Source organism: Schistocerca serialis, chromosome 4 (assembly GCF_023864345.2).
Source record: "Schistocerca serialis cubense isolate TAMUIC-IGC-003099 chromosome 4, iqSchSeri2.2, whole genome shotgun sequence".
NCBI lineage: Eukaryota > Metazoa > Arthropoda > Insecta > Orthoptera > Acrididae > Schistocerca > Schistocerca serialis.
The window spans coordinates 582,641,580-582,665,381 of NC_064641.1; the positions used below are offsets into that span (position 1 = coordinate 582,641,580).

General features: G+C 39.5%; 1 protein-coding gene across 1 annotated transcript in view; it reads left to right on the forward strand.

Annotated features, from left to right (window-relative positions):
- LOC126475326 (glycerol-3-phosphate phosphatase) overlaps positions 1 to 23,802 on the forward strand; it is a 39,418-nt gene that overhangs the window by 9,190 nt on the left and 6,426 nt on the right. Inside the window, exons 3-4 of the mRNA XM_050103113.1 lie at positions 784 to 921; positions 16,291 to 16,501. Coding sequence (XP_049959070.1) covers positions 784 to 921; positions 16,291 to 16,501 — 349 coding nt within the window. The remainder of the gene's footprint in view (positions 1 to 783; positions 922 to 16,290; positions 16,502 to 23,802) is intronic.

Below are 23,802 nucleotides of genomic sequence, written 5' to 3' on the forward strand. Positions count from 1 at the left end.
GGGCACTCATGGTGAGATAGGGAAAAAAGTGCAAGATTATTGACTTGTAGAATTGGCAATGGGTCTTTGGTTCCAGGCACATAAAAAAGGATATCTAACAGTAATCTTACAAAGTGATTCCAATTACAGTGAACAACCAAAATCAGTTGCAGCAAATATGAATAAATGACCACAATTTAACTAAGTTCTGGGAAAGTTTTGTACCTGTTAAGAAGCCTGTGTACATCTCTCATTTAACATATTCTAAAATACTTGTCAAGTATTTATAATTCCCATCAAGGTTGAGTGCTGGAAAATGTTGAAGAAATTCCAGCTTAATGTTGTTAAGTAGGAGAGAATGTTCATGCTCAGAAAACACTAAGAAATTGTTAAAAAAGGCAAGTTTGTTTGTGTGTTTTTTTTAATTTTTATCTTTTTATTTTTTTAAAAGCTGATGGTGAATTTAGAGGACCAGTATTTGACACAAGAATGAGTCTGTTGTCTGCACAGGGAATTTCTTTTAAGTCGTAAATACAAGGAAAGAAGAAAAGGTCATGAACAGTGCAGTATAATTAGTTATTCTCTCTTGGTTATTTGCCAGTGAACAGAAAAGATACCTCTTGTAGTATTATGTATTCTTAAATTTATGCTGAACAAGGACTTGCAGATTACATTCATAATCGTACATACAAATGATATACAGATTTGACAATTTATTTCCAACAGATGAAAATGTGTTGTAATAGGCTAGGTACATGTTAGTTATTTAAAAATGTAATGACTTATTGTTGATCATTTTTGCAGGAGGAAATTCTGTCGTCTTCATATCTATCAGCACGTTATTTAAATGACATAGGATTTAAGAAGAAGGTGTATGTATTTGGCACAAGTGGCATAACCAAGGAGTTGGATAAAGTGGGAATTCATCATACTGAAGTTGGGGTAATTATTAATTAAAGATGTCTTTTTAGTTAGTCAGTTGAATATTAAAAATGTGGTATTCGTGTTTGTTTGTTTGTTTTTTTGCACAAGGAACTGAATGCCATAAAAGTTTTTTTTTCTGTATTAGTTTTTTAAGACCATGGAAAGTCCAGGTTTGAATATCAACAATTACGGAAAGGATAGGTCGCTATTCACTGTAAAAATGATACATTGAGTAGCAGACAGGCACAATGAAAAGACGTGCACATTAATCTTTTGGCCAAAGCCTTCATCAGAAAAGAAAAACACACGTGAATTCACATGAACAAGCACATGTCACACACACATGACCATTATCTCTGGCTACTCAGGCCAGACTGAACTGAAATGATGAGTAGCCAGAGATAGTGGTCATGTGTGTATGCAGGATATACTTGTGTGTGTGTGTGTGTGTGTGTGTGTGTGTGTGTGTGTGTTTTTATTTTCTGATAAAGGCTTTGGCCGAACGCTTAATATTAACAGTTTTTCCATTGTTCCTGTGTGCAACTCAGCAAGTCATTTTTATGGCAATTAGCATATAGCCTTTCTATAATTGTTAATTTTTTAAAAATAGTTTATAATCTGATAAGTTACTTTATGAAATAGTTATTGATAACCACAGAGTAATTTTAGGTAAAGCTATGGAGATATTACTCATACAGTGTATTTTTGTAATTTGTGTAGAATAAGATAGAAGAAAAATGTATTCTTACCACCATTGCAACTATTCCTGGTCTGATAAAACTGCAAGGCTGTAATATTGAGCTTTTAAACATAACAGTTCCTTAACTGGAAGAGAATTATGATTGTTGGAGACGAGAAGAAAGGTAGAGAAATGTCACTGCAAGATATTTTAGGATAGGCTGATCATGAGACTTCAGCAGGAGCAAAAGAAGAGGGTGAAATACAACTACTCTAGAATTATTATAATGAGCTCTAGTCAAAGATAGATCAGAAATGGCAGCTGTTATGTCTCAAAAAGTAGGTTGAGAATAAAAATATATCTAAATGAATTTCTCTGCAGTTAATTTAGATTTATTGTTTGAGAGCTCCACATTGAAAATCTCCAAATGTATTCATATATATAAAACATGCATAATAGGAAAGCTGGCCTTTAAAATTCAAATGCAGCATATTTGTACTGTATTTCATCTCTGAAGCAAAGTTCACAGAGTTTAAGTTAATGAAATTAGGAAACACGAAGCTAGTTAAATTGTCCAATCAGAACCCGTGAAAGGAATAGAAAAAAGCATGAGCAACAAGCAGTAGTGTGGTCATCTGTTGTGGTAAGATAAATGTATAAATAGAGCAGAGGGGAATGGGAAATCATTCTAAGGACAATACAAACTATAAATGGGGAAATGCACTAACATCGACAAAGGGCGGATCGCTATGACCCAGTGCCTAAGAATGGCCATTTTGGAAATGGCAAAGCTGGTTGGCTGTTCTCATGCCACTGTCGTAAACACCAATGGAAAGTGGTTGAATGATGGTGAAAGCACGAGTAGGTGACAAGGTGTTGTATGTCCGTGCCTCATAACAGCATGTTGTCAGAGGCTTGCCCCCTCTGTAAAGTGGGATAGGCAACTACCTCTGGCGGATCTAACAGCAGGGTATGATGCTAGTGAAAGTGCAAGTGTTTTAGAGCATACTGATTATCGCACAGCATTGAATATGAGGCTGTACATGTTGACCCAACATCATCAATAATTACAGCTACAGTAAGCAAAGGGTCATCAAGATGCACTACACCACAGACACAGGTCAGTGAAGGCAGTACTTTGCTGTAGGGGAAATTGACTTGGGCATTTGTGGGAAATTGACTTGGGCATCTGTGGGATGTGGAAGTACTTTAAGGCACCATGACAACTGTGGCTGCTGCTGCTCTCAAGGTGGATGCCATTTCCTTAAAGGCAGAGTGGGTGAATTTTTCTGGTCTAAGACATTTGCTTCAGACTAACTGGGTGAAATGGGTTTTGGTACTGTCATTACATGAATCTCATATTCTGAGATGGAAAGGATAATGAATTTACTATGGTTGATTGATGGATGGTTGATGTTTGCTACATACACTGGTGGGCAGTGGTGCTGGTGTGTGGTTGTTGCTGATGTGACAGTTCACCACTCCATACACTAGCTCACCAATTTTGTTAGCTAGTGTATGCATGGTGTCTTGAGCAGTTCGCTCCAGAGCCTGTCTGGGGCAAGGAATTGTAGTCTCTTGGTACATTTCCGCAATTTCTTCTCAGTTGGCTGCAGTCAATTTTGCACTGTCGCAGTGTGCTGCAGCCCTGGTCCTCCTGCAGTCCTGATGGTGCAGCTGGCAGTCTGCGCTACATAGTGCACTACCCCTACTCTCATTGGAAGATGGTGTGATCTAACCACTGCTGCCGGCCAGTGTCTGCTGCTGTTGCATGACATGGTCTTGACGGCCACCTGTTGCTGTGTTGCTGGCTTCCTATCGAGGTTTCTACTGCTTGCTGGTGTTCATACTCTTCAAGCTTGTTGCCAACTGGCCCTGGTGCATCTCCAGGAAGGATTTGCACCTTTTTTCGGTAAAGTGTGATGGATGTGCTTTTGTTATGATGTGTTCCACTCCATGCATGATCTGGTTGTTAGGTGCCATCTTTTAACTTACAGATGTCTTGCAGTCTCTGTTCTTAAAAGTTACTTGTAGTAATGAACCTGCTATGCAGTGCTGCTAGACCGTGATGTGAGGCTTCTTCACCTTTTGCAGTGGGACTTGCTGAAAGAGATATGTGATCTATACAAGCTACTAAAATGACCTGGCCACCTTTGAGGTAACTCTTCTGTATTATAAGCCTAAAATTTCCACTCTACAATTTTGTTTGCAATTAAAGGTAAAACAGGTCTATCTTAACTGGTAGCTCAAAATAGATCACAACATGCATTCATGTACTGACTGGACATTACAGAATGACAGTTTTCATATATTCTTCAATTGTTCTGCCATTTATCATCCACATTTTTTGCTCCATGACTTATGAGGCATTACCAAGCTTCAATCCCAAAGTATAAGCAGCCCTCCACAGCAGATGCAGATATGCTCTCACCATTGTAACTTGTTGATATTCTGAGCTGACTTCTTTTGCACCCAATCTGCACATATGGAAAACCAGAGAATGCATAGTGGGAAGTTTCACTCGTAACAACTACCTAAACATCACTTCCAGTTTTCATCTACATCTTTTATCAACTATCCTTCCCATCCCTCCCACATTGGTATTCCGCCGCCCACCGAACCTACACAATACCCTTGTCCTTTCCTAGACAACCCCTACTCCCAACCCCGTTGCCTCATGGCACATATCCCTGTAATAGACCTAGATGCAAGACCTGTCCCATACATCCTCCCACCAACACCGACTCCAGTCCAGTCACGAACATTACCTATCCCTTCAAAGGCAGGGCTACCTGTGAAACTAGTCATGTAATCTATCTACATGCTAAGTTGCAACCAATGTGCAGCATTCTATGTGGGCATGGCAACCAACAAGCTGTCTGTCCACATGAATGACCACCAACAAACTGTGGCCAAGAAACAGCTGGACCACCCCATTGCCGAGCACACTGTTGAACACAGCATCCTTCATTTGAATGATTGCTTCACAGCCTGTGCCATGTGCATCCTTCCCACCAACCCTAGCTTTTCTGAAACTGCACAGATGGGAGCTCACCCTACGATACATCCTACATCCTCGTAACCATCCTGGCCTCAACCTTCATTAGTCATTGTCGTTACCCACCTATCCCCTTTCCTTTCCAGCACTACACAGCTCTCTATTCCACCAACTCACCCACAGTCTTTTTACTTGTCTACTTTTCTGCTGCCCCCCCCCCCCCCCAACCCCGCCCTCCGTCTAACATCCTGACTGCACCTAGCTGCCCCACCCTCACCCCACCTCGTCTGTATGATCCCGCAAGCAGCACTTTACCATCCCCCAGCCCTACCTTGCTGTCTCTCTCCCTCTGTGGCCTCGCTTCCTCCTCCTCACCACACCACCGAATTGTTTGTCCCATGATGCACTGCTGCTCACAGTCCAGCGTTGATAGCCAGAGACTGTGGTCTCGTGTGTGTGTGTGTGTGTGTGTGTGTGTGTGTGTGTGTGTGTGTGTGTGTGTGTGTGTGTCTATTCTGACTAAGGCCTGTTGGCCTAAAGATTTCTTTGACAGTGTTTTTCTTGTGCCTATCTGCGATTCAGCACTCTGCCTTATGGTGAGTAGCAACTACTCTTTTCATAATATTGTTATTATTTCACCCTGGATTTTTCATTGTTTGCTTTTACCTCAGGTAAGTGATAAAGTAAATAAATAAAATCATAAAAATTCAACCCACAACTTTAAAATAAACCTCTCACATTTGGGAGAACAGAGGTTCAAACTCGTGTCTGGCCATCCAGATTTAGATTTTCCATGATTTTCCTAAATCATTTAAGGCAAATGCTGGGGTAGTTCCTTTGAAAGCGCACAGCCAATTTCCTTTTCCGCTCATCCTTAATCTGAGCTTGTGCTCTGTCCCTAATGATCTCATTGTCGATGGGATGTTAAACTGTAACCTCCCTCCCCACCTTTTAAAATAAACCTTAGGGTTTTCTGCAGTTTGATGACTGTTGAACTTGAGACACATTGCGTCTGTAATGATTTTTAGCTGCACCTACACAGTATACAATAGTCTCCACCAGGGTCAGGAATGTAAATGCTACTTAAGTCTTTACTTTCTTCCTTTCTGTTAAATATTCCACTTCTTATTAGCCAGTATTGTGCATCTCTGGATTGTAGCATGCCTTCCAGAAGGCAGTAGTTCACATAATACAAGGGCTGTTCATAAAGTAGGGAACGTTTTGGCATTAAAAAAGAAAACTAAGTATAAGAAATACATTTTATTATATACATCTGAAAGAGCAACTGACATACTACTTTTCCACGTAGGCACCAAACACATTGAGACACTTATCATAACGGTGGACAAGCTTTGAAAGACCTTCATCGTAAAATTCTGCCACCTGAGACTTCAGCCAGTGAGTCACGCTCGCCTGGAGTTCAGCATCGTCATGAAAGCGCTGTGTTGCAAGCCAGTTCTTCATCCTGGGAAACAAGTGGAAGTCGCTTGGTTCAAGATTGGGGCTGTAGAGTGGATGAGGGAAAATTTCCCATTTAAAAAAAGTTAAGGAGTTCTTTAGTGCAGTTTCCCATGTAAGGTCGGGCACAGTCGCGCAGAAACAAAATTTCGAACATCAGCTTTCCTCGGCGTTTGTTTTGAACTGCTATTCTAAGGCTGTGCAAAGTTTGACAGTACCGGGCAGAATTTATAGTAGCTCCACATTTGAGAAAATCAATAAGAAGCACACCTTGCCTGTCCCAAAACATTGTCACCATCAACTTCCTTGCTGACAAGGTTTGCAAACATTTTCTTGGTTTTGGGGGGACCTTGTGTGCCCCCACTCCATGGACTGTAATTTTGTCTCATAATTGACGTGTTTCGCCCAAGTCCCATCACCAGTTACGATTCGATCCAGTAATGAATTTTCGATCCAGTAATGAATCACCATGTTTGTGGTAGGCCTCCAAAAATGTCAATGTTTCCCCCATTCGCTGTTCTTTTTTGGAGCTCTTTAAGCATTTTGGGCACCCGTTGTGCACAAAATTTGTGGTAGCCTAGCTTTTGAGTGACAATTTCAAACAAAAAAGTCCGTGAAGCTTGTGGAAAAGAAAGCAAAAGTTCCGTTATTGTGAAGCGATGGTTTTCACGAATCGTTTCATCAACTTTAGTGAGTAGATCATCAGTCACAATGTCGGGCGTCCACTCTTCTCTTCATCATGAATGTTGGTTCGGCCATTTTTAAACCGAATGCACCATTTCCGTACGGAAGTTGTTTCCGTACACTTGGCACAGTTCACGATAAATTTCTATAGGTTTCAGGTTTTTTGCCCACAAAAACTGTATCACAGACCGCACCTCACAACTGGTGGGATTTTCGATTGCAGCTCACGTTTAAATTCGAATGTCGAAAAAACTAGACATGCAGAGATGTTCCCACTGTCACGGATGGATGCCGACTGAGCTGCTGAGCATGCACACTTCAAAATATACCTGATCAGCAGCGCCTAGTGGCGTCAGACAGAAATGTTCCCTACTTCCTGAATAGCCCTCGCATATTACGACATACATGTTCTCAGATCAGAGCTTTTTTTTTTTTCATATTCATTGATGTTCACACACTTATTGCCATAAAAATAAACCCATTACATACATAACTATCTCCACTAGTAAGCTTCGTTCTTGACATGTAGTGAAATCAAAATTCAATTTCTCATTCACATATTAATTATGAAAAAAAATATGTTTTATCCTGGGCTTATGAGCATCATACATTTTAGTATATTCACTAGGACATATAAATTCTCTCCTAAAGGCTCCGTTCAACTGACAATCATCTTAAAATTGTTCTGGTGTTTGGAATCCCATTCTAATTCTTCCACAACTTTTGAAACTCCCTCTGGTGATCTGCAGTATCACTTGAAAAATTGGTGGCAGTGCTAGTACACTCAACCTGCTCTTTGTACTGTTTGTTCAGCTAGCTCCTGCAGATGCTCCTCCAAACTAATCAAAGTGCTTGGAATACTAATTACTTCACCAAATTCTTTGTTTTGTTCTAATGCCTCTACCCGGCCTCGCGTATTTGAGATTTGATTATGTATACTTCCGAATTCGTGGGTCAACAATTCCTTTATTGGTTGGATCTTGTTGTTTACCTGTTTAAAACTGTTCTTGAACTTCATTCATGAAGTCACGTTGTTTAATTATCTCTGTAACTCCTGTCTTTATTCCCTACCCTTGTGTTTTTAAACTTGAGAAGTTCGTGTTAAAGTTTTTTAATTCCTCCCTTTTAGCCCTAATGAGAGCTATTAATTCCTTTCTCTTCCTAGTACAACCTGTGTACAACATTAAGAATAATAAGTATATCCTCATTTTTAAAACACTGTCAATAGATTCTGACCTAACTACCCAAAGCCAGTGAAATGTTTCTTTTCAACTATTCACAGAATGAACAACTAATAATAATAATAATAATAATAATAATAAAAGAAATCAGGTCAGTGCTGTTTACAGCTCACCTAATCATCCATGCTACAGCTAACTGCATGAGGATGCTTATGCGTCTTGCATGGTCTAGGTAGTAATGGGCTGATTGGCTGTTGCACTGTGAAGTGGAGCTGTGCTGTTGACTTACTGGCCAGCCACCGCAGGGATGCTGTAGCAGATTGCTGCTGCAGCTGTAATCTAGAATCACAACTTGGAATTCGTTGTACCACTCATGAAATTCTTCTTCACTCATGTGCCAAAGGTTACTTAAGCACGTGAATATCTTTCACTATTGACCTCATTCCTATGGTCAACGAACATCCTCTGCCTGACTCTTTATTATAATGAACTCTTCTGCTGTCGTAACCAAACTTAACTTCTTTGTTTTTAAACATTCAAATTAGTTCAGGCAACGTCACGGCATGTGACCGGTTGTATTTCCTCAGTTATTGGGTTGCTTTGGACAGTGTCATATCTTCTTCCATTGTTTTAGTCAAAATTCTTCAAAATTCTTTTTATTATTATTATTATTATTATTATTATTATTATTAAAGCTCTCTTCTTTTAGCACTTCTGATTTGCATCTTGCACTAGGATGCCAAATGAAGTGTGATGGATGTGGTTTAGCTATGGCGGTTCCACTCCATGCACTAGACTGTGATGAGACACTTCACCGTTTGTAGTGGGTGGATGCTGAAAGAGCGCTAAAATCTGTTCAGATAGTCACTTTTGCAGAACCTCTTCTGTTTTATAAGCCTAACGTTTCCACCGCACAACGTCATTTACAGCTGAGGGTGAAACAAGTCTCTGAACTGCTAGCTCAACATAGATTGCAACGTGTATTCTTGTTCTTTATTTGACATTACAGAATGACAGTTTCCATATATTCTTCAATTGTTCTGGCACATGCTTTATTGTCCGCAGCCTTTGCTCCATGACTTTCAAGGCACCGCAAAGCCATGACACTAAATCATAAGTGGCTCTCCGTAGCAGGTTTAGACATGCACCAGCTGTTGTACTTTCTCAATTTTCTGAACTAATTTTTTTTTTTTTTTTTTTTTTTTTTTTCCAATCTGCACATATGGAAAACCAGAGCACACACAGTGGGATGTTCCACACTTAACACTACCTATACAATTATTCCAGTTTCTATGAACATCTTTCATCAGCCTGAGTGGTTAGAAGTGGAATATGTTAGTCTATAGAATAAACATGCTACTCCATATCAGCTGGCCACATGCATGCCCCTGCAGTTCGAGCACTGTGGCAATATCATCTTTTTCCACCTACCTTTTTGTGAGGTGTGGGGTGCTGCACATTCCCCACAAAGAGGGTTCCTGTTGAAGTACTTGGCCACATGGTTACACTGCTAGTATGTGAAATATTGAGAAGAGATGTCGAATTCTGGTGGCATCAGCCCGACCAATATTTCCATGAGTTCCATCAGGCCGAATATGTTGATATTCTCGTGCCAGTGCAGTTCCACAAATAGCCCCACTGTCACCCACTTTTGATTGGACTTCCACCACCTATGGTACAGCAGACTTTATCGTTGAGGCACACAAGCCTCTCACCAACGGCAAGGTCCATGGTTCATGGGGAGGATGAAGGGGGGGGGGGGGGGGGGATTCTTAGATATAATCAACATAAAGTATGCCTTGTTGGTCTCAAACTGATGCAGGCAGGCGAAGTTGCAGCAAAGTTTTATGTATCGTGACCATACACTTGTTCTCAAAGATAATGAAAGCCTTGTTGATAATGTTTGATTGGAGTTTAATTTCCAGTATCAGACTTTCTCTATGGACTTCGGCAGGTATGTCCTCACCTGGGGCTTACTTATATTTCTCCCATAGAGACTTTGGATTTGCTGCACTGCTTATTTTTGGTAGTACAGCAATTGCTCTGAAAGGGAGACCAGCTTGACTTCTAGCAATAAGCCATCCCAGTGCTATTCTCCTTCCAATAAACCAAACTCCTGATAGGCCTCTCTAAATGCTAGGCATACTTTGCCTTTAACTTGGTCCTGGTCCTCAAACTGAGTTTAGAAACATCTGAAGGGTGTAATATTTGGCATTACTGGAAAGAACTGTTACACTCAGACCAAGGCATCACTTGTGTCTGCATCACGTTTGGGAAATTTCTCACATTTTGTGCAGACAAGTATTGCCCATTCTGATTGTACACTTCCTAAGTACAATGATCAACTAACGTACCATGAAATTTTTAGAACATTTAGGATGAGGGTTTTGGAGAAAATAATTTCTAAATAACCAAAAAATTTCAGATTCTTTCATCTTTATGTACACACATTTTGACAGTTTAAGAATTTCTTGCATTAATGTCATAGCTGACAGTTAGGAGTCCTTCCACTGTATCATTTCTCAAGACAGTTAACATCCTGTGACTATTCATATTTTCAAAATGTAATTTTGAAATTTGTAGAAAGTTACAGTTTATTTAAAAAAAAAAAAAAAAAAGCTCAATAGTGCATATGTATTAATCATGTCTCACCCATAGTATTACGAACAAACTATTTATTGGAAATGAATTCAGATCTCTCTCATGTTTGGTTTTTTTATTACAATTTTTCCTTTTGTTATGACATTTTCACAAATATTCTCATTTATAGAGGTCTGTAGCATTTTAACAAATCATCAGCAAATCAAAATATTGTTGTTGTGGAGGAGTATCATGTGGAACTTCAACATATTTTCAACTTTATGAGTCAGTGCATGTATTGAAGAAGGAACTTACCCACATGTTCATAATTTTAGACAAGAAGTGAGAAATTATACTCTATGTAGTGGAGGAGTTTACAGTTCATTTTACTCATTGTGATTCCATGAACATGTGAAATCATTGTATTGAGTAATATGCTGTAAGCAAGCATTACTGTTCTCTGAACAGCTGACCACATGTGGGTTTTCTGTGGTGTGCTTAAAGCAAAATAGAAAAATGCTAGATCAGTTCTTGTAACAGTCCTTGGTCAAAAGCTGCCTCCCTTCTCTAGCTGAGCCATCTGTAATGACCCTTACATCAGTTTGATGTTAAATCCTGATCTTCTTCCTTTTCATTAACATACATAAACCCTTTGATTTCTGTCAAAGTTGTAAATATTTGATAATTGATTGTACTCACATTTTTTTAAGTATTTCCCAGGGGTCAAGTTTTTTTTCCCCCATTTACTGTTATAGTATTTGTGTAGCCAGGGCCAGTTTAAAGCCCAAGTGACACGAGCTGCCACTTTGGATGCCCTAAGCTGAGAGAGGCACCAAAGGTGCCTAAACAGTAAGATTTCTATGCTGGATGTATCAAAATTAGTAGCAGTCACTTGGGGTTGCCAAGCTGATAGTGGCACCCAAGTGCATGATTTGTGTACAGTGCATATCACAATTTCTAGTGAAAACTCACATAGACAAAAGCATACATGGGAGTGTCTCTTGGGTGAAAAAATTTTCTCGAACTGGTCCCGTGTTTAGCATTTGTATGACAGTTTGATGGCTTGTACTTAATACAGTTTATGTAACAGTGTGACATGATATCTACCACAGTATTGAAAGATGTGATAGCGTATTACAATTTTTTGGTTCTGTTTATGATTCTAAATTTATTTTATTAGGGAAGTCAGCACCCCTCCCCCCCCCCCCCCCTCCCCCCCATGAACCATGGACCTTGCCGTTGGTGGGGAGGCTTGCGTGCCTCAGCGATACAGATAGCCGTACCTTAGGTGCAACCACAACGGAGGGGTATCTGTTGAGAGGCCAGACAAACGTGTGGTTCCTGAAGAGGGGCAGCAGCCTTTTCAGTAGTTGCAAGGGCAACAGTCTGGATGATTGACTGATCTGCTGGTACTGCGAACAGCTGAAAGCAAGGGGAAACTACAGCCGTAATTTTTCCCGAGGGCATGCAGCTTTACTGTATGATTAAATGATGATGGCGTCCTCTTGGGTAAAATATTCCGGAGGTAAAATAGTCACCCATTCGGATCTCCGGGCGGGGACTACTCAAGAGGATGTCGTTATCAGGAGAAAGAAAACTGGTGTTCTACGGATCGGAGCGTGGAATGTCAGATCCCTTAATCGGGCAGGTAGGTTAGAAAATTTAAAAAGGGAAATGGATAGGTTGAAGTTACATATAGTGGGAATTAGTGAAGTTCGGTGGCAGGAGGAACAAGACTTCTGGTCAGGTGACTACTGGGTTATAAATACAAAATCAAATAGGGGTAATGCAGGAGTAGGTTTAATAATGAATAGGAAAATAGGAATGCGGGTAAGCTTCTACAAACAGCATAGTGAACGCATTATTGTGGCCAAGATAGGTACGAAGCCCACACCTACTACAGTAGTACAAGTTTATATGCCAACTAGCTCTGCAGATGACGAAGAAATTGAAGAAATGTATGATGAAATAAAAGAAATTATTCAGTTTGTGAAGGGAGATGAAAATTTAATAGTCATGGGTGACTGGAATTCGAGTGTAGGAAAAGGGAGAGAAGGAAACATAGTAGGTGAATGTGGATTGGGGCTAAGAAATGAAAGAGGAAGCCACCTGGTAGAATTTTGCACAGAGCACAACATAATCATAACTAACACTTGGTTTAAGAATCATGAAAGAAGGTTGTATACATGGAAGAACCCTGGAGATACTAAAAGGTATCAGATAGATTATATAATGGTAAGACAGAGATTTAGGAACCAGGTTTTAAATTGTAAGACATTTCCAGGGGCAGATGTGGACTCTGACCACAATCTATTGGTTATGACCTGTAGATTAAAACTGAAGAAACTGCAAAAAGGTGGGAATTTAAGGAGATGGAACCTGGATAAACTGAAAGAACCAGAGGTTGTACAGAGTTTCAGGGAGAGCATAAGGGAACAATTGACAGGAATGGGGGAAAGAAATACAGTAGAAGAAGAATGGGTAGCTTTGAGGGACGAAGTAGCGAAGGCAGCAGAGGACCAAGTAGGTAAAAAGACGAGGGCTAGTAAAAATCCTTGGGTAACAGAAGAAATATTGAATTTAATTGATGAAAGGAGAAAATACAAAAACGCAGTAAATGAAGCAGGCAAAAAGGAATACAAACGTCTCAAAAATGAGATCGACAGGAAGTGCAAAATGGCTAAGCAGGGATGGCTAGAGGACAAATGTAAGGATGTAAAGGCCTATCTCACTATGGGTAAGATAGATACTGCCTACAGGAAAATTAAAGAGACCTTTGGAGATAAGAGAACGACTTGTATGAATATCAAGAGCTCAGATGGAAACCCAGTTCTAAGCAAAGAAGGGAAAGCAAAAAGGTGGAAGGAGTATATAGTGGGTCTATACAAGGGCGATGTACTTGAGGACAATATTATGGAAATGGAAGAGGATGTAGATGAAGATGAAATGGGAGATACGATACTGCGTGAAGAGTTTGACAGAGCACTGAAAGACCTGAGTCGAAACAAGGCCCCCGGAGTAGACAACATTCCATTGGAACTACTGACGGCCTTGGGAGAGCCAGTCCTGACAAAACTCTACCATCTGGTGAGCAAGATGTATGAAACAGGCGAAATACCCTCAGACTTCAAGAAGAATATAATAATTCCAATCCCAAAGAAAGCAGGTGTTGACAGATGTGAAAATTACCGAACTATAAGTTTAATAAGTCACAGCTGCAAAATACTAACACGAATTCTTTACAGACGAATGGAAAAACTAGTAGAAGCCAACCTCGGGGAAGATCAGTTTGGATTCCGTAGAAACACTGGAACACGTGAGGCAATACTGACCTTACGACTTATCTTAGAAGAAAGATTAAGAAAAGGCAAACCTACGTTTCTAGTATTTGTAGACTTAGAGAAAGCTTTTGACAATGTTGACTGGAACACTCTCTTTCAAATTCTAAAGGTGGCAGGGGTAAAATACAGGGAGCGAAAGGCTATTTACAATTTGTACAGAAACCAGATGGCAGTTATAAGAGTCGAGGGGCATGAAAGGGAAACAGTGGTTGGGAAGGGAGTAAGACAGGGTTGTAGCCTCTCCCCCATGTTGTTCAATCTGTATATTGAGCAAGCAGTAAAGGAAACAAAAGAAAAATTCGGAGTAGGTATTAAAATTCAGGGAGAAGAAATAAAAACTTTGAGGTTCGCCGATGACATTGTAATTCTGTCAGAGACAGAAAAGGACTTGGAAGAGCAGTTGAATGGAATGGACAGTGTCTTGAAAGGAGGATATAAGATGAACATCAACAAAAGCAAAACAAGGATAATGGAATGTAGTCTAATTAAGTCGGGTGATGCTGAGGGAATTAGATTAGGAAATGAGGCACTTAAAGTAGTAAAGGAGTTTTGCTATTTGGGGAGCAAAATAACTGATGATGGTCGAAGTAGAGAGGATATAAAATGTAGGCTGGCAATGGCAAGGAAAGCGTTTCTGAAGAAGAGAAATTTGTTAACATCCAGTATTGATATAAGTGTCAGGAAGTCATTTCTCAGAGTATTCGTATGGAGTGTAGCCGTGTATGGAAGTGAAACATGGACGATAAATAGTTTGGACAAGAAGAGAATAGAAGCTTTTGAAATGTGGTGCTACAGAAGAATGCTGAAGATTAGATGGGTAGATCACATAACTAATGAGGAAGTATTGAATAGGATTGGGGAGAAGAGAAGTTTGTGGCACAACTTGACCAGAAGAAGGGATCGGTTGGTAGGACATGCTCTGAGGCATCAAGGGATCACCAATTTAGTATTGGAGGGCAGCGTGGAGGGTAAAAATCGTAGAGGGAGACCAAGAGATGAATACACTAAGCAGATTCAGAAGGATGTAGGTTGCAGTAGGTACTGGGAGATGAAAAAGCTTGCACAGGATAGAGTAGCATGGAAAGCTGCATCAAGCCAGTCTCAGGACTGAAGACCACAACAACAACAACAACAACAACAGGGAAGTCAGCTAGAAATAAGAATTTTTAATAATCCTGCATACAGATTTTCTGTTTGTCCATGACGAGAGTGAGACAGAAATTACTTAACACTATTCCCACTGCACATGAGTGGGTTTGGGACAGATTAATTTTAAGCCAATGTGTTCAAAGTGTAATTATTGATGGCCACTGAGAGGGTGGTGACTGTGTGAGAAGCTCATTGGTTTTAAGGAGAACACAAGGAGTTCAGGCATATGCCATTCCTGGGAGGTAGTTGGGGTTAGGACCAGCCAGGTAATGGCAATCTAACAGATCTGTAGAGCTCCCTCAGGACTCACTGGTAAGAAAGAGGTAGCTAATTGTGGGTATGGACATTAGGGTGGCAGTGAATCTGCTGTTTTCTTGCTGGGATCAAGTAGTTTAAATGGAATCCAGCAGGTTCACTCAACCATACTTTTGTCGATATCCTGGAGCGGTCGACAAGTAGTATCTGTGTTCATCGCAGAAGAGCTTGTGGACAACCAGCACCCTCCATCGGCACAACACATTGGACTTCTATGAACTAGAGGCTAAGTAAAGTGTCATCGTGCTCCACTGTTGCCCCTCATTGCTAGCACTTCTTTCTTGCACTTATCACAACTTTATAGCATCTTCATTAATTAAATTTTTATAACTTGTAATTGGTGCTTGATAGCTTGTGAACTTTACTCTTTCTTCTCAGTTTCAGTGATTAATATTCAGTTTGTATTGCTTTGTAAATGTTGTTGCAGTTAAGAAATTGAATTTGAGCTCTTTCCCTTGTTGTGATTGTAATACTGCTCTAACTGCTCATTTACAATCCCATGATTTGTTACTTTAAGTAATGTTCAAAATCACTTCTTGATTCATACCTGCAACTAGGACTGAGCCAGATGCTTCTGAGGCCTTATGATATGGTGTCACCTTCTTTGGGTTTCGCTTGTTAGTGGGATCGGTGGGCAGCAAAGGATAATACATGTTGGGTAAACTCCAAGAATGACTTATATTTCTTAATGTCTATAAGTTTTCATCAGTCTTTCCAGTTTCATTGTCATTAACAGTTTTTTCTGACTAACATATTTATATTTTATCTATTAAATATTTGTGCGGAAGATCTGTCTTCAGTCTCAGTGAAATTAATTTCACAAATGTTCCCAATCAAAAGATCTGTCAATAAAAGTAGACTTTCCAGGCAGTTCTTGAGCAACAACATAGGAAAGACTTTAATATTGTGAAAGTTTTTGATTCCACGAACACTAAAGATGTGTGTCTATATCTCTTTGTTTTTTTCATTTTATACATATGTGACTAAATCTGTGCTTTGCAGCCTGATCCTATGGTGTGTGATATGGGAACACTAGTTAGCTCCAAAACAAAGCTGGATCCAGAAATAGGAGCTGTAATTGTAGGATTTGATGAACAGATCAGCTATCCCAAAATACTAAAAGCAGGCTCATATCTCAAAAATCCAGACTGTCTTTTTCTAGCTACAAATACAGATCAGCAATTTCCTTCAAAAAGCAATATAGTAATACCAGGTTGGTCTCTCATATCTTATAACTAAAAAAAATATATTATGCTTGACATTACTCAATTTCTCATCTCGCAAGTGTTCAAATGAATTCTATATTTTGTGATTTTCAGCATAACTTATTAGAATATCATTAAGTTCTGTGACAGTTTAAACAATATTTTACTAAAGATTAAGATTGCTTTAGAAACTCTTAAAAATAAATCATCAATATTTCTTACCCACGTATCAGTGAAGTAATGTTACTGCTAACTGTCGTTTACTACTTGCTTGTATCATGGACTAGTTACTGTACCCTGTGTTCCCCTTGCTTTTTAGTGCATTCAGCATTCAGCATTCTTAATAAATACTTTTCGCTCTTTCCTCCTTATGTAACAATAGATCTTCATTCATTCCTTAAGAGGCTTTGTAAAATGATCATCATCTCCATCCAAAAATTAAACTATCTCTTGTTATTGATGTTGCAATTATTTGTTCATGTTTCAGTTTTTCCACCCCAATATTACTTTTCTGCTCCTTACTCTTGAATGAGCAGAATTGATTTGGTTTAATTGTATGTGGGCTATTTGAATGATATATTGTATTGAAGTGGTGCGAGTCAGTTTATCTATTGTGTAACATAACTTAATGCTTGTTATGGAATTTTGCTGTGTTACCTGTGAGGCATTTTATGCCATTAGGTAAGTGAGCAAAGATTTTTTCAGAATAACATATTTCCCAGTATCTGAGATTCAATTATTCCATTTTTCTTCTCTTATTTTAGCTGTAGCGATCACTGTTTGTTTTCATTTGTGATGGATTGTTCATAACAAATTGTATGAGACATTACATACAGATATATTCCAGTTAAAATACCTAACTAGTTAAACATAGCTCTTAGTGATCTTGAGCAAGCACCATGTATTATTTTTATTGGGGATGAAAGCTTCCTTTCTTGAAGATGAATTATACTAAATTATAACTCCATAGCACATCATAGTTGGACCTGGTGGTCTAATGGTAAAGCACGTGCCTGGAAAATAAGAAATTTGGGATTGAATCCCGGTCAGTCCATGGATTTTTCAGTGTGTGCCTTTTTTTTAAACTAACCATCACCCCTCAATGATATGAGGATCCACCAAAAATGACATATATTATATGGTTTGGATTCCACTTCAAAGTGTAGATTACCTTTTCACAGTTGGATAATTGGGGTAGTTAAGGGACACACAAGTTGCTGAAGTGGTGTCCAACTCAAACAATTGCACTAGACCATTGAGCCACATGTATATTATTAATTATTATAACTGAAAAAAATAAGCAAAGCGTGTTAACTGTTCTCTTTTTCTCTTAGACTTTAATTATGTGTGTTCTGAAAATGGTAGAAATAAATTGTTTAAGAAGCTCCAGGATATACATTTCACAAATTTAAATTCTTAAGAACTTGTATATCTAAGAAGTTGACACTAAAAGTGCAGAAAGGGTCAAAATGATCCCTCCTTCATTTCTGTTCTGGATACTGTACTATACAATATTGTTTTGTGATAAATACACTAAAAATGAATTGTCAGCTACACTGAATAACACAACAACATGGCACCAATGCTTAGTTAAGTTTCAATGAAAAATTAAAGTTAGTTGACACCTGTTTACCAATAAGTTTGATGTTTGAAATGTAAAAAATAATACAGGTTCACCCAATTCGTTCCCAGTAACCCAGAGAAGAGTTGTCAGTTTCTGAATTGTTGTTGAGATAGAGGCTAAGTGTGTATGAAGTGATTCCCATACCTCAGTAAGAACACGGATCCTGGAATTCGCCCTGTAGGAGAGGAAATTCTCCTACACCAGATAGAGCCTTGTCTAAACCAAGGAAGAAATGTGATGATAGACAACTTCTTTATGTCTCGTCATCCAGCTAACAAGATACAGGAGAAGGAAGACAGTAAACCAGATCTGTTAAAAGACCTCTGAAGAACTCTGATGAGGTGAAGAAGTGCAGCACCAAAATATATTTCACCAGTGTCCTGTCACTGATGGGCAACAGGGACTGCACCTTGCCTGTACATCATGGAAAGAAAACAAAAGTTTTATTCTTCTAAGCACTTTGCATCGTGAAGTGAAAGCAAACAAAGAAGTTGTTACTGTGTGTGACAGGGCAAAGTAAAGATTTAATGATCGATCAAATGACATCTTGGATGAGGTAAGCGGCACAGTTACAGAGCTTTTGATAGAAAGGAAATACTTCAAGGAAGAAACATTGTGGGAGCACAGCTGGCAGAACATGAAGTTGGGGCACAAAAGCTGAGAAAGAAGTGCCATATAGGTCTCTGCAGAAACAGTACCATCAATGACCTCTATAAAAGTATAGAAAATGTGCACATAGAATAGGAATCTTGTGTGCAAAATGTGATTAGCAACAAAGTGCTGTAAAGCTAAAAGATGACTACAAAGAGAAAAAACCGCTCCAAAATATATTTTGTACTATTAACCAAAAAAAAATTACGTTAAAAATCTGTAATTTGTAAAATTTCAAATATAATACTAAGCTGAATAGTGGATAAAGTGTAGTAAGGGAACATATAAACATATTATAATATAATATCACTGACACCAACAAAATAAAATTGAATAATATATTCATTCTTGTAACAGCTTTATTTACATTATTTGCTAGTCACTCTATTGCTGTATGTCAATTTAGATCTATAGAAATAGCTATTTCCGCTTCATTTATGTATGGGAACCACTGTTTTCATAATTTGGCAGATTTATTTGATTTTAAATTTGTGACCAGAGGCTCCTCCTTTCTGTACAATTGTTGCTTAGCCTACGGAAGAAAAGTTATGTGCCTCATCAGTTTATAAATTATGTAAATTTGGTTCTATATGTCCTCAGGAATGAAAGAGGAAGCCGCCTGGTAGAATTTTCCACAGAGCATAACTTAACACTTGGTTCAAGAATCATGAAAGAAGGTTGTATACCTGGAAGAATCCTGGAGATACGAAAAGGTATCAGATAGATTACATAATGGTAAGACAGAGATTTAGGAACCAGGTTTTAAATTGTAAGACATTTCCAGGGGCAGAAGTGGATTCTGACCGCAATCTATTGGTTATGAACTGCAGATTGAAACTGAAGAAACTGCAAAAAGGCGGGAATTTAAGGAGATGGGACTTGGATAAACTGAAAGAACCAGAGGTTGTAGAGAGTTTCAGGGAGAGCATAAGGGAACAATTGACAGGAATGGGGGAAAGAAATACAGTAGAAGAAGAATGGGTCGTTCTGAGGGATGAAGTAGTGAAGGCAGCAGAGGATCAAGTAGGTAAAAAGACGAGGGCTAGTAGAAATCCTTGGGTAACAGAAGAAATATTGAATTTAATTGATGAAAGGAGAAAATATAAAAATGCAGTAAATGAAGCAGGCAAAAAGGAATACAAACGTCTCAAAAATGAGATTAACAGGAAGTGCAAAATGGCTAAGCAGGGATGGCTAGAGTACAAATGTAAGGATGTAGAGGCTTGTCTCACTAGGGGTAAGATAGATACTGCCTACAGGAAAATTAAAGAGGCCTTTGGAGAGAAGAGAACCACTTGTATGAATATCAAGAGCTCAGATGGCAACCCAGTTCTAAGCAAAGAAAGGAAGGCAGAAAGGTGGAAGGAGTATATAGAGGGTTTATACAAGGGCGATGTACTTGAGGACAATATTATGGAAATGGAAGAGGATGTAGATGAAGATGAAATGGGAGATAAGATACTGCGTGAAGAGTTTGACAGAGCACTGAAAGACCTGAGTCGAAACAAGGCCCCGGGAGTAGACGAATGGAAAAACTGGTAGAAGCGGACCTCGGGGAGGATCAGTTTGGATTCCGTAGAAATGTTGGAACACGTGAGGCAATACTAACCTTACGACTTATCTTAGAAGAAAGAAAAGGCAAACCTACGTTTCTAGCATTTGTAGACTTGGAGAAAGCTTTTGACAACGTTAACTGGAATACTCTCTTTCAAATTCTGAAGGTGGCAGGGGTAAAATACAGGGAGCGAAAGGCTATTTACAATTTGTACAGAAACCAGATGGCAGTTATAAGAGTCGAGGGGCATGAAAGGGAAGCAGTGGTTGGGAAAGGAGTGAGACAGGGTTGTAGCCTCTCCCCGATGTTATTCAATCTGTATATTGAGCAAGCAGTAAAGGAAACAAAAGAAAAATTCGGAGTAGGTATTAAAATTCATGGAGAAGAAGTAAAAACTTTGAGGTTTGCCGATGACATTGTAATTCTGTCAGAGACAGCAAAGGACTTGGAAGAGCAGTTGAACGGAATGGACCGTGTCTTGAAAGGAGGATATAAGAGCAACAGGATTCTTCCAGGTATACAACCTTCTTTCATGATTCTTGAACCAAGTGTTAGCTATGATTAAGTTATGCTCTGTGCAAAATTCTACAAGGCGGCTTCCTCTTTCATTTCTTCCTCCCAATCCATATTCACCTACTATGTTTCCTTCTCTCCCTCTTCCTACTGACGAATCCCAGTCTCCCATGACTATTAAATTTTCGTCTCCCTTCACTACCTGAATAATTTCTTTTATCTCGTCATACATTTCATCAATTTCTTCATCATCTGCAGAGCTAGTTGGCATATAAACTTGTACTACTGTAGTAGGCATGGGCTTTGTGTCTATCTTGGCCACAATAATACGTTCACTATGCTATTTGTAGTAGCTAACCCGCACTCCTATTTTTTTATTCATTATTAAACCTACTCCTGCATTACCCTTATTTGATTTTGTATTTATAACCCTGTAATCACCGACCAAAAGTCTTGTTCCTCCTGCCACCGAAATTCACTAATTCCCACTATATCTAACTTTAACCTATCCATTTCCCTTTTTAAATTTTCTAACCTACCTGCCCGATTAAGGGATCTGACATTCCACGCTCTGATCCGTAGAATGCCAGTTTTCTTTCTCCTGATTACGACGTCCTCTTGAGTAGTCCCCACCCGGAGATCCGAATGGGGGACTATTTTACCTCTGGAATATTTTACCCAAGAGGACGCCATCATCATTTAATCATACAGTAAAGCTGCATGTCCTCGGGAAAAATTACGGCTGTAGTTTCCCCTTGCTTTCAGACATTCGCAGTACCAGCACAGCAAGGCCGTTTTGGTTAATGTTACAAGGCCAGATCAGGCAATCATCCAGACTGTTGCCCCTGCAACTACTGAAACGGCTGCTGCCCCTCTTCAGGAACCACATGTTTGTCTGGCCTCTCAACAGATACCCCTCCATTGTGGTTGCACCTACGGTACGGCCATCTGTATCGCTGAGGCACGCAAGCCTCCCCACCAACGACAAGGTCCATGGTTCATGGGGGATGTTGTCCTAATGAACTACTAAATGTGTGCAATTTTTAAAATAAATCTATGATCCGAATGTTGTGGCCTCCCCTCGCAAGTCAACATTCTTTCACTGAGACAGTAGTGTGAACTACCATCTTGGTGAAACAAATGCACTTACTTACATCCGAAAAAGGCATATATAGGTTAATGAAGGAGCTAGAGGTCTTTGCAATTGGACATAAAGGTGCTCCACCATTTCAAAACATCTTCAACAAGCAGCAAAGCCATAACTTGGATTGCATCCCTAATGTGTGCAAAATGTCCATGATTTGAAAGTAGATTATTGTACAAGACAAACAATATTTTGGTTGCATGTTAAAGCTCATGCTCCTATTCCAGTAGTCTGAATGTCCCCCTACTTGCTCAGATTTTCATTATAATATAAGAAGTCTTCACAACTGCCACCAGCGGGAATTTGAAGACCTTCATTTTGGTCAAGTGTATTGTCACCAGAAAAGATTTGTTGTAAAGTGTCATCAGTGACAACATGGTTGGATCTGCCTATTGCATGGGCAGAATTATGTACTTTGTTTTACAAGAAAATGCAGGAAGAAGTTGCTCTTCGCAAAGGTTAAATGATGTGCCAGGTCAACAGTGCCCATTGCACTATGCTCTCACAGAGAAATTTTGAATGGTGTTGTGGTCCCAATATTTGATGCAGGGAAGAAATTGTGTCTGATTGTACAACCTCTTGGCTAGGTTGCAACATATGAAGTTGGACAAATATAAGGAGCATTCAAAAAGAAATGAGCCGGAGACATAACTACAGAAACCAGTACTGTGACACAAGGCTGTGAATGGCTGTCTCATAAAGTTCGTGAGGCTGCGATGTTAACCAGTTCCGCACGTACAGCAGGACGTCATCATCCGTATGAGTGCAGGAAAGGTTATGCTGATGTTCTTCTTTAACCCACATGGCCCCCTTCTGATTCACTTCCGCAGCATGGGACAACACTGAATGCCCAGCATTACTCACAAACATTGACCACCCCTTTGTCAAGCGATTCAATCAGAACTTCCAGGCAATCTCACCCATGGGGTCATTCTGCTTCACGACGATGCAAAGTCTCATATGGCCAACACAGTCGTGGCACTCCTGCATAAATTCAAATTGGAGGTTCTCAGCCACCCTCCACACAGTCCGGACCTCTCTCCCTGTGATTACGCCATTTTTGGTCCCCTTAAAAAGGCTCGGAGGGGCAAACGATTCATCTCGGATGACAACGTCCAGCTGTACATGCAGAAGTGGTTAACATCGCAGCCTCGGGAATTTTATGAGACAGCCATTCACTGCCTTGTATCAAGTGTCTCAATAGCCAGGGTCAATACTTCCAACATACAGGTAATGGTTTCTGTAATTATGCCTCCTGCTTGTTTCTTTTTGAATGCCCCTTATAAATTTCAAGTACTTTGTCATGGTCACAAAGGAAGTTCCAAAGATTGTTTGACAGTATGAGTACAGTTCATTGTGTCTACAAGAGCTGTACTTTCTGGAGGAAAGATCCTAGTATACCTTTAACCATGCAAGTGGTAGGAGATGTAAATCATATTACTATCTTTGATGTACTTAACAGTAAATATGTGCTTTCTAAGTCCACTCAGTGGTGTAGTGTTTGTGTGTGTTGATTGGAGCAGGGGTAAGTTTATACGTTCTGAGTTCATTTATGGATGTGTGTTGCTGATACTAGTCTTCTGCTATGCTTTCTTTATAAGTTGCGTAAAATGCTCAATGCTTAAAGGTTTCAGATGCTTATTTAAAAGGAGCAGGGTTCCAATCATTGTCTGGTGAAATTGGTTCAGTTCTTCTGGGGTTTCTCTAAAATATTAAATTTAAATATTTTTGCTGGTTTTCCCCTCAATGCTTTAGAACTGAGCTAGTGCCTTACTTGTATTCTTTCTATGCACGATATATTAAATATCAGTTCAGCTCATTT